General features: G+C 43.4%; 1 protein-coding gene across 1 annotated transcript in view; it reads left to right on the forward strand.

Moving 5' to 3' along the window:
• The window catches only part of mrpl23 (mitochondrial ribosomal protein L23), a 100803-nt gene extending 88743 nt beyond the window's left edge, over positions 1-12060 (forward strand). Inside the window, exon 5 of the mRNA XM_055934948.1 lies at positions 10651-12060. Within this exon, the coding sequence (XP_055790923.1) occupies positions 10651-10815 (165 nt within the window). The 3' untranslated portion in view covers positions 10816-12060. The remainder of the gene's footprint in view (positions 1-10650) is intronic.
• The last annotated feature ends 330 nt before the right edge of the window (positions 12061-12390 follow it).

Here is a 12390-nt window from a genome sequence, read left to right on the forward strand (position 1 = left end):
CCCCCCCCCCCCCCCCCAATTCCCTTCCTGCTGCTGTTTTTGAAGACCGGCTGTCTGCGTGCTCAGCATTTCTTCTCAGGGCAGAACCAAAGGTCAATCGGATACACTGGGTGTTTCTCGATGTGCATTCTACCATGCTCTGAGCACGCAAGTTGGAGCAATGAATCCAAATCAAAGTGTGCAAAAATGGAGCACGGAGGGCACTTCTCGGATGCGTACTCCACTTGTACACATTTGGAGGCGTGCATCGATGCACGCTTCAATGAAAGAATGGACAGAAATATGACGCGACCACGAAAAATTGCTTTAAATCAGTGGTGGCTACATGTTGCCTGACTGTAATATTTTATCTTGATACGTTAATAAATAATCTGTTTACCTGCCTACAATACCCACTGTAATGTGTGTAGCTCGCAACCCTATAGTAAGTTATTAGGGCTAACTGGCTAGCTAGCTAGCCACAAAGAATTGGTAGATTCTCGCCCTCTCGCTTCAAAAAAGAAAATCTGACACCGCGTACGGAGACCAGTGCTGACTGCGTGATAATGTCAGCAAACCACAACTGATCACCTGTAGCCATTGGGAAGAGCCACAAGACCCACTGACAGAAAGTGCCACGACAGCAGCTCTCATTGCATCGTCCCGCTGTTGCAGTCTTGAATCAGGCCAGTTACATAATCGTTTTTCCCCTGCCGACATGTTGATGACTCAATTTACTTTAAAAGGTCAAGCGTAATGTCGTAGCGGTGCTTCTCAAATGTAAAATATATGCGTTCTCCACTTTCTCAAGAGAAGGCACTCCGAGCACGGTAGTATGCATACTGAGAAACACCCTCTGATTCTCACTTTCTCTCGTTTGTTCCCTCTCTCTCCCACTCTCTCTCTCTTGTCCTTAAATCCTTGCCTGCTCTCTCTTTCGACTTCATCGTATTGATTCATGGATGACTCGACTTCAACAGACGGCACATGTGCGTACACACACACACACACACACACACACACGCTGTCACTGAACGTACACTACTGGAACAGAACAATGCACTCTGTGAGTTTAATAAAGACACATACACACACACACAAAAGTGAGGAAAGGGAGAAGGGTTGGGATTAACCCAATGACAACATTTGCGTTCCCCGCTTGACTTTCCTTTCTGCCTTCCATTGGGAAGGGAAGCCCGGTACTGTTGTAAGGTGTGTGGCTTTATTAAACTCGCATTTAAATGCATTGTTCTGTTCCTCCCAATAGTGTGCATTCAGTGACAGCGTGCGCGCGCACAGTCGCACACAGTCTTTTGAAGTCAAGTCACCCATGAATCAAGACGATTATGTCGAAAGAGAAAGAAGGCAAGAATTTAAGGAAAGTCTGTCAAATCAAATCAAATTTTATTTGTCACATGCGCCGTAAACAACAGGTTAGGCTTTACAGTGAAATGCTTATTCACTAGCCCTTAACCAACAATGTTGTTTTAAGAAAAATACCTAAAGAAACAAAGTAACAAATAATTAAAGAGCGGCAGTAAATAACAATAGCGAGGCTATATACAGGGGGTACCGGTACAGAGTCAATGTGCGGGGGCACCGGTTAGTTGAGGTAATTGAGGTAATATATACATGTAGGTAGAGTTATTAAAGTGACTTATGCATAGATAATAACAGAGTATCAGCAGCGTATGTAAGGGCAATGTAAGTAGTCTGGGTAGCCGTTTGATTTGATGTTTCAGTAGTCTTATGGCTTGGGGGTAGAAGCTGTTTAGAAGCCTCTTGGACCTAGACTTGGCGCTCCGGTACCGCTTGCCGTGCGGGAGCAGAGAGAACATTCTATGACTCGGGTGGTTGGAGTCTGACAATTCTTTGGGACTTCCTCTGACATCGCCTGGTATAGAGGTCCTGGATGGCAGGAAGCTTGGCCCCAGTGATGTACTGTTGTGCCTTGCGGTCGGAGGCCGAGCAGTTGCCATACCAGGCATTGATGCAACCAGTCAGGATGCTCTCGCTGGTGCAGCTATAGAACCTTTTGAGGATCTGAGGACCCATGCCAATTCTTTTCAGTCTCTTGAGGGGGAATAGGTTTTGTTGTGCCCTCTTCACGACTGTCTTGGTGTGCTTGGACCATGTTAGTTTGTTGGTAATGTGGGGACACCAAGGAACTTGAAGCTCTCAACCTGCTCCACTACAGCCCCGTCGATGAGAATGGGGGGGTGCTCGGCCCTCCTTTTCCTGTAGTCCACAATCATCTGCTTAGTCTTGATCCCGTTGAGGGAGAGGTTGTTGTCCTGGCACCACACAGCCAGGTCTCTGACTTCCTCCCTATATGCTGTCTTGTTGTTGGTGATCATGCCTACCACTTTGTGTCATTGGCAAACTTAATGATGGTGTTGGAGTCGTGCCTGGCCGTGCAGTCCTGAGTCATTTGTCTCTGTGTGTCTCTGTGTTTCTTGTCTCTCTCTGTGAAAGACCGAGAGAGAGATTTTATTCTGTATCAACATAATCACAGCAGTTCTTTGCGTTCCTAGATGGCTGGCAGCGCCTCATTTGAAGTCAATTAGGAGTAGGCTTGGCCTGTATACCATTTACCATATACCGGGGTATTTGTAAATAGCCACTGGATAGTTTTTCAATGCTGTTGAAACTATTTATTTAAAGATTTTCCCATACATTTTATTATTTGTTGCTACTTTTTAAGTAAATACCTTGCAGTCATCTTGTGCAATACTGTAGGAAATTAAGCAGATCTCGTTCATTTCACGTTTCAAAGTATTATTATGGGGAACTACACATTTTTTAAGCTTACTGTAGTTCCCCAGAACAGTTTATTCATTCGCGTGTTTGTATGTAAATAGCACAGCGGGAGAAATGGGAGCAAGTGAGTCCAGCTGTTTATTGACAGGGATCGCATTTTATATTGAACGTCATTCTGCTGTAGTTTTCCTTTTACAGAAAAGACAATTGCTTCATTTTCATCAAATGACAACAGAAGTGCAACACTGGCAGCCACACACATAAATGAAATCAATGAATTTTGCATATTGGCCATCATATTTCTAATGTTTATCATAGGAAATGTAGCTGGCTACATTCTTTCTAGTGTTTTTCTTTAAAGTTAATATTGCATTTTACCGGAGAAAAGTAGGCTACACTGAAAACTACCGGAGAAAAGTAAATACAAATTAGTCTGAGGACTTTCTGCTGATAGAATGCCCTTTTTGTGAATTCTCATCCGAGTGGAGAAGTGCAACTAATGCACACAATTAGGAAGATGCCGAGCAGAAATTACAATAAGAAGCATTTTAGATTTGCGTTTACAAAACAAAGCGAGATATTTCCTATGGTTTTAATATTTTATTTCTACGTGAAAAACGCAGAATTCTGCATTAACGCGACTCTTAAGTTTCACTAGCTAGTTATCTAAGTAAGTGGCTGAATTAATAAGGAGACGAGGCATCATATAGTGTTAGCTTTGCCGTGTTAGAGAAATCTGTACAGCTGCCACTGCCATCTTTTTTTAAATTCTTTTTTTAAATACATTTTGTAAGGGGTGGATCAGCTTTAATTTTGTGGGTAGATTGTTGCTTCCATCAATGTAATTGTCTGCATCATTTTCAATCCCCCATATCCCCCAATCCCCCACTTTTTTTGTTGTTGAATATACCTTTATTATTCCCCGCAAACCCTACCACCCTTCCCCCAAATGGAGTAAACTAATAACCAATAACACTTAAGCTTCTATCTTCAGTTTATACATATTATACACATTTTACAGACACAATGTTTTACAATAGTTATATTTTGTTTGTTTTTAGCCCTTCCTCTATTTCTGATGTCCATCCAGTTTGATATGTTTGATATGATCCAGTTCTATATGTAACTGTGCTATTTCACAAAATTTCTGAACCTATGTACATTTTACTAACCCCGTATGTTTTACATTGGTTATCTTATTAGTTCCACCCTTCTACCCTTCTGCAGCGTTAGTTCTAGGTAAATGTTGCAATTCTTCAGCCATTCCTGGACCTGTGACCAAAAATGAGCTACATATGGACAGTACCAAAATAAATTATCTAATGACTCTGCCTCCTCGCAGCAAAATCTGCAGAGCAGGGTAGATTGTATCCCCCCATATATATAACATTCTATTGGTTGCAAGAATTTTGTATAATAATATAAATTGAAAAATGTGAAAGTTTTGCGTGTCAATTCATAAACCATGTGCCATGGAATCGGTTCGTCAAATCTCTTCCCAACTATTTAGCAATTTAAATTAAACTGGTATTGTAACGGCTGTCTAATGCCTCCTCCTCGGATGAGGAGGAGGAGTAAGGGTCGGACCAAAACGCAGCATTGCATGCAGACATAAATTCCGTTATTAAAGAAAGACGAAACACGCAAACTCTTACACAAACTACAAAACAACAAACGACGTAGACAGACCTGAACTTGAGAACTTACATATAGACACGAAGAACGCACGAACAGGAAAGACTAGCCAAACGAACGAACAAAAGAAACAGTCCCGTGTGGTGCAACAGACACAGACACAGGAACAATCACCCACCAACAAACAGTGAGAACAGCCTACCTTAATATGGTTCTCAATCAGAGGAAACGTCAAACACCTGCCTCTAATTGAGAACCAAATCAGGCAACACATTTTACCCAACATAGAAACACATAACATAGAATGCCCACCCCAACTCACGCCCTGACCAACTAAACACATACAACAACAAGGAAAACAGGTCAGGAACGTGACAGGTATATGTTTTTATTCATCACCATTTTCTTTAACCATTTATGGTCTTTAATGCAGGGCAGACAGACAAGTTCCTTACTTTTTCCCCCTTCTACTTGCCTCTTCTGTTTTTTTGGTAATGCTGCAATTTGTTGGTTGTAATTTTGGGTAGAGCAGACATTTCCATATGTCTGTGTTAGCTGCATGTGTCACACAACTCCACCAGTCCTATTTATGATATAATTTACAAAAATTATACCTTTAAAACATTTTTTTTTATTGAAAATAGATATATTTTTTATCAATTAGTATATTTGAGTTTAACCACAATATTAGTTGTATTATTTGTTCTGTCTTTTCAGGTGGATTGACCTGAACTGATATTGCAACCAACTTTCTAAGGCGTGTTGAAAAAATAGCAATATTTTGGAGTTGATTCCCTTTTCAAATAACCGAAAGTGAGCAGTTGTAATCTGAATAAAGGGAATAAGGCCATTCTTGAACATGGGGTGAGACATTCTTACTAATTTACTAGAGAACCATTTTGCATTTAAGTATAATTTTTCTATGACTGATGCGTTTAGTGAGAGGTCTAATGTTTTAATATTTAATAATTTCTCCCCTCCGAATTCATATTCATTATATAAATAGACACTTTTAATTTTATCTGGCTTACCATTCCAAATAAAATGGAGTATTTTTTGTTCATATAATTTAAAAAGCAGGTTTTGTAGGCAAAACCATAAGAAAATAGGTAAACTGTGATATGACTAAAGAGTTAATCTGGGGGATTTTTCCACAAATAGACAGGTATTTTCCTTTCCATGGTAGCAAGATCTCATATATTTTTGCTAACTTTCTATAAAAATGTATTATAGTGAGATCATTTCTTTCGTTCGGGATTTCTATACTGATTATGTCCACATATCCCCGTCAAACCATTTTATTGGTAAACTTCATGGTAATGTAAAGTTGCATTTTTTTGTGATCCAATACGTAATCATTATCATAAATCATACTTATCATAATTTGTTTTTAAACCAGAGGTTAGCAAAAGTATCTAGATCCTCTGTGGCTGTGGAGCGATTCTAATTGTGTTTTTTAAAGAAAATATGAATCATCAGCGTACAATGACACCTTTGTTTTTAAGCCATGGATTTCTAATCCCTTAATATTATTGTTGGATCTAATTTTAAAAGCTAACATTTTGATGGCAATAATAAATAGATATGTTGGTAGTGGACAACCTTGTTTTACTCCTCTTGACAGTTTAAAACTTTCTGAGATGTAGCCAGTATTTACACCTAAGGTTACTATACATAACTTTAACCCATTTTATAAGAGATTCTCCAAAATTGAAATATTCTAGGCATTGATATATAAACTCCAGTCGTAAGTTGTATCAAAAGCCTTTTCAAAATTAGCTATGAAAACCAGGCCTGGTTTCCCCGATATTTCATAGTATTATATTGTTTCCAGTGCTTCTCTTATATTATCTCCAAGGTATCATCCATGTAAACTACAAGAAACGTCTGACCTCTGATTGCCAACAAGGGTTTTGCCACCAAGTTACTAAGTCATGTTTTGCAGAGGGGTCAAATACTTATTTCCCTCATTAAAATGCAAATCAATTTATAACATTTTTGACATGCGTTTTTCTGTTTTTTTGTTGTTATTCTGTCTCTCACTGTTCAAATAAACCTGCCATTAAAATTATAGACTGATCATTTCTTTGTCAGTGGGCAAACGTCCAAAATCAGCAGGGGATAAAATACTTTTTTCCCTCACTGTATATATTTTCAAAGAAGGTTGGATCATCATTATTTGGACAGTATTGGTTAATAAGCCATATCTGTTTATGGTCCAATGACATATTTAAAATCATCCATCTACCTTGAGGATCTGTTTGGACAATTTGCACATTTGGATCAAAATGTCTGTTAATTATTATCATCACCCCTTTTGAATTTCTTTGCCCATGGGAGAAATATATTTCACCCCCCCAACCCCAGTTCTTTTTCCACAAAACTTCATCTAAAATTGTTGAATGAGTTTCCTGTAAACAATAGATATTATATTCATTCTCTTTTTGCCAGGTAAATACTGATCGTCTTTTCTTATCTGCTAAGCCATTACAATTATAACTGGCTATACTTATTTCACCACTTACCATAATGAGACACAGGTTTCAATTCTATTTATCAAAATATATGTTTGTAAATGTACCAGTAAAAAAGAACATGATGATTGAGTGTCTATATAGCTGTAGCATGATATTTGCATTGCTATTAAGTAAACCTCCAATTGGTCCCTACTATTCCACCCTCTAAAAGCCCTCCTCATGCCGAGTTGGGTTGTCATCAGGATGCCCGGCAGACCACCCCTGACCCCCCCAGATCACATAGCCCCGGAGAGACCAGGACCTATCCTTGGAAAATAGCACACAGTCCCACCCACAGAACAGAAGCAGATCAACCGTCAGAAGCATTCCCATCGGCCTCGATTTGTATTTTATATAATTAGCTATTAATATTTGTAGTAATGTAGGCAATTTATGCAAAGGGTTTTTACCTCTCACCAGTCTTGCCGTTACCAAAATGACATTATGGCAAGCAATTATTATATTAGCAAACAATTATTGTGAATCATCCTCTATTGTCCCTAACATCTTTTACTCCCTCGCAACAGTTGTGCGATACACACACACCCACACACAACCATCAGTTGCACCATCCCAGAGCCCAACTCAAGAAAGGTCTTGATTTACGAATGCACTATTATCTTGATTTCCTTTAGTTTTTCCCCCTCACCAGTCTCTGCATGTCTGCTCCCCCCCTCTTCTCCGAGCAGAGCATCTAGGCATGTACAAATGCAACTCTAGAGCCAGTGCTGTTGTTCCTTCAGACAAGCATGCATCAAAGCGTTGTTTATTTGCACAATGTCTCTCATTCACATTCGCTTGTAAATGTCCTAACTTACCAAAAATGACATTCGGTAGCTCCTACCTATATTTGTTTAACTCTGTGTGCTGGTTTGCCTGTCTTGGCAATTGTTTATTTTCGTTTGTGCTCGTAAGCATTTTTAGCTAGCAGCCTCCATGGAAATACGCTATTGCTTGTACAAATTTTGTTAGCGCTCTGGTAATAGATGCCCAATGGGCTTTTTTGACGCGTTGAAAGTCTCTGAGCTCTTCAGCAAGGCCATTCTACTGCCAATGTTTGTCTATGGAGATTGCATGACTGTGTGCTTGATTTTATACACCTGTCAGCAACAGGTGTGGCTGAAATAGCAAAATCCACAAATTTGGCAACATACAAGATATGATTTTTAGGCCATATTGCCCAGCCCTAACTGCAGGCACACAGACAGGTAGGCGTGGTAAGCTAGATACTTTAAGCTGTAACAGCTGTAACAGACTCCCCTGGAGCCTAATGCATCCTAGCCCAGAGATGTGCTGGTGTAGCGTACCAACTAAATAATATATAACCTCCTGAGAGAGAGAGAGAGACTGTGAGGGTGTGTGTGTGTGTGAGAGAGAGACTGAGACTGTGTGTGTGAGAGAAAGACTGTGAGACTGTGTGTGTGTGAGATAGAGGGGGGGGGGGAGCCTGACTGTGTGAGAGAGAGACTGACTGTGTGAGAGAGAGACTGACTGTGTGAGAGAGAGACTGTCTGTGTGAGAGCGAGAGACTGTCTGTGTGAGAGCGAGAGACTGTCTGTGTGAGAGAGAGAGACTGTGTCTGTCTGGGAGAGAGAGAGAGACTGTGTCTGTCTGGGAGAGAGAGAGAGACTGTGTCTGTCTGGGAGAGAGAGAGAGACTGTGTCTGTCTGGGAGAGAGAGAGAGACTGTGTCTGTCTGGGAGAGAGAGAGAGACTGTGTCTGTCTGGGAGAGAGAGAGAGACTGTGTCTGTCTGGGAGAGAGAGAGAGACTGTGTCTGTCTGGGAGAGAGAGAGAGACTGTGTCTGTCTGGGAGAGAGAGAGAGACTGTGTCTGTCTGGGAGAGAGAGAGAGACTGTGTCTGTCTGGGAGAGAGAGAGAGACTGTGTCTGTCTGGGAGAGAGAGAGAGACTGTGTCTGTCTGGGAGAGAGAGAGAGAGACTGTGTCTGTCTGGGAGAGAGAGAGAGACTGTGTCTGTCTGGGAGAGAGAGAGAGACTGTGTCTGTCTGGGAGAGAGAGAGAGACTGTGTCTGTCTGGGAGAGAGAGAGAGACTGTGTCTGTCTGGGAGAGAGAGAGAGACTGTGTCTGTCTGGGAGAGAGAGAGAGACTGTGTCTGTCTGGGAGAGAGAGAGAGACTGTGTCTGTCTGGGAGAGAGAGACTGTGTCTGTCTGGGAGAGAGAGAGAGACTGTGTCTGTCTGGGAGAGAGAGAGAGACTGTGTCTGTCTGGGAGAGAGAGAGAGACTGTGTCTGTCTGGGAGAGAGAGAGAGACTGTGTCTGTCTGGGAGAGAGAGAGAGAGAGAGAGACTGTGTCTGTCTGGGAGAGAGAGAGAGAGAGAGAGAGACTGTGTCTGTCTGGGAGAGAGAGAGACTGTCTGTGTCTGGGAGAGAGAGGCTGTGTCTGTGTCTGGGAGAGAGAGGCTGTGTCTGTGTCTGGGAGAGAGAGGCTGTGTCTGTGTCTGGGAGAGAGAGGCTGTGTCTGTGTCTGGGAGAGAGAGGCTGTGTCTGTGTCTGGGAGAGAGAGGCTGTGTCTGTGTCTGGGAGAGAGAGGCTGTGTCTGGGAGAGAGAGGCTGTGTCTGGGAGAGAGAGGCTGTGTCTGTGTCTGGGAGAGAGAGGCTGTGTCTGTGTCTGGGAGAGAGAGGCTGTGTCTGGGAGAGAGAGAGACTGTGTCTGTCTGGGAGAGAGAGAGAGAGACTGTGTCTGTCTGGGAGAGAGAGAGAGAGACTGTGTCTGTCTGGGAGAGAGAGAGAGAGACTGTGTCTGTCTGGGAGAGAGAGAGAGAGACTATGTCTGTGTCTGGGAGAGAGAGAGAGTCTGTGTCTGGGAGAGAGAGAGACTGTCTGTGTCTGGGAGAGAGAGTCTGTGTCTGGGAGAGAGAGGCTGTGTCTGTGTCTGGGAGAGAGAGGCTGTGTCTGTGTCTGGGAGAGAGAGGCTGTGTCTGTGTCTGGGAGAGAGAGGCTGTGTCTGTGTCTGGGAGAGAGAGGCTGTGTCTGGGAGAGAGAGAGACTGTGTCTGTCTGGGAGAGAGAGAGAGAGACTATGTCTGTGTCTGGGAGAGAGAGAGAGTCTGTGTCTGGGAGAGAGAGAGAGATTGTGTCTGTGTCTGGGAGAGAGAGAGAGGCTGTGTCTGTGTCTGGGAGAGAGAGAGAGAGAGAGAGGCTGTGTCTGTGTCTGGGAGAGAGAGAGAGGCTGTGTCTGTGTCTGGGAGAGAGAGAGAGGCTGTGTCTGTGTCTGGGAGAGAGAGAGAGGCTGTGTCTGTGTCTGGGAGAGAGACTGTCTGTGTCTGGGAGAGAGACTGTCTGTGTCTGAGGGAGAGAGACTGTGTCTGAGGGACAGAGACTGTGTCTGAGGGACAGAGACTGTGTCTGAGGGACAGAGACTGTGTCTGAGGGACAGAGACTGTGTCTGAGGGACAGAGACTGTGTCTGAGGGACAGAGACTGTGTCTGAGGGACAGAGACTGTGTCTGAGGGACAGAGACTGTGTCAGAGAGAGAGACTGTCAGAGGGAGAGAGAAGCGAAAGCTTTGGTGATAGAGAAAGGAGTTTGTTAGTGTCTGTGTCTACGGTCTATAGCACGCAAGCGTTTGTGTGTAACACCTCATGGCCCCCTGTCTTGTCGGCTAAGTGAGTTAAGACCAAGGGGTTAGGGGACAAGGGGTTGGTGGCCAGTTGCCATTTCAGATTCACCCTCGAATCTGTCTCACCCTAGAATCTGTCTCACCCTAGAATCTGTCTCACCCTCTCCCTCTGTGTCTCCAGGTGCAGCAGCAGACGTTTGAGTTCCCTGACATCTTCACCGAGAAGGATGTGAAGTCAGCCGAGGGCTCGGTGGAGGAGATGCAGGAGAAGTTCATGGAGGATGAGAAACAGAGGCAGAAACCGGACCTTCGCAGGGGAGGGGTCACAGAGTGGTTCGGCCTCTAGAGAGAGAGTGTGTGCGTTAGGAGATATGCACTGCTGGTGTGTGGGTTTGTTTGTGAGAGAGTGTGTCATCATGTACAGATTTTTATCCGCAACAAGTCCGTTTGGTGAAAACACCACTGGTGGGAAAATGTGCATCTTTTCTTCATGCCGATTTTGGAATATTCGTATGAAAATCTGTCGCCAAATGGATGGAAACCGAGCTACTGTCATTGTACGAATGCAACATGTGACCAATAGCTGTTCAGACATAATATTAATTGCTGAAATTACAATGGAAAATAATTAAAATAAGGTTTTTCAACATTTGAGACATTCTCTGTTGTCAGGTAACACCACTTATACCAGTGTTGACCGACCCTCCTCCTGGAGAACTAATGGGTGTCCGGGACTCTGCTCTGAACCTGCTGTAAACACACCCGATTCAACAAGCCACTGTTTTAATGAGAGTAGCTGAATCCTGCTGATCAACTGTCAAATCAGTTGTGTCAGAGCAGAGCTTGAACAAAACCCGGCACCCTCTAGTCGTTTTCAAACAGGAGGGTTGGCCACCTCTCCCTGAAGGACAAGGCTACTGTGTCAGGAATGTGTTTTCAGTTCACCTCAATCTGTCTGTGTGAGTGTTTGACCGTACGATTCAGTTCACCTCAATCTGTCTGTGTGACTGTTTGACCGTACGATTCAGTTCACCTCAATCTGTCTGTGTGACTGTTTGACCGTACGATTCAGTTCACCTCAATCTGTCTGTGTGTCTGTTTGACCGTACGATTCAGTTCACCTCAATCTGTCTGTGTGTCTGTTTGACCGTACGATTCAGTTCACCTCAATCTGTCTGTGTGTCTGTTTGACCGTACGATTCAGTTCACCTCAATCTGTCTGTGTGTCTGTTTGACCGTACGATTCAGTTCACCTCAATCTGTCTGTGTGAGTGTTTGACCGTACGATTCAGTTCACCTCAATCTGTCTGTGTGAGTGTTTGACCGTACGATTCAGTTCACCTCAATCTGTCTGTGTGTCTGTTTGACCGTACGATTCAGTTCACCTCAATCTGTCTGTGTGTCTGTTTGACCGTACGATTCAGTTCACCTCAATCTGTCTGTGTGACTGTTTGACCGTACGATTCAGTTCACCTCAATCTGTCTGCGTGTCTGTTTGACCGTACGATTCAGTTCACCTCAATCTGTCTGTGTGAGTTTTTTACTGTGAACTACTGTACAAGGAGAAGCTAATAAAAAGTAACCTGTCAGGCCTCGGCTTACTGTTACAGTTACTCTCTTTAGCCGACCAGTGCCGTGTTTTTCCTTGGACCTGGGCACTTCCAATACCACGCTCCGCACACACAGTACCCATGCAGCACGGCGGTGCCAAAGTGGTCCAGTTATTGTGATAAAGTAATGAGCTGTGCTACGAGCTGGCAACGGACCAGAAGGATGAAAGCCCGACTTACGGTAATAGGGCCTTAATAGGGGCCTTAAGGGAGGGGTCAGGGGATACGTCCCAAATGGCAGCCTATTCTCCGCGTAGTGCACCCATAAGGCTCTGGTCGAGATGAGTGCACTATATAAGGATGTGGATGCC

Source organism: Salvelinus fontinalis, chromosome 9 (genome assembly GCF_029448725.1).
Source record: "Salvelinus fontinalis isolate EN_2023a chromosome 9, ASM2944872v1, whole genome shotgun sequence".
In the NCBI taxonomy this organism is placed as follows: Eukaryota; Metazoa; Chordata; class Actinopteri; order Salmoniformes; family Salmonidae; genus Salvelinus; species Salvelinus fontinalis.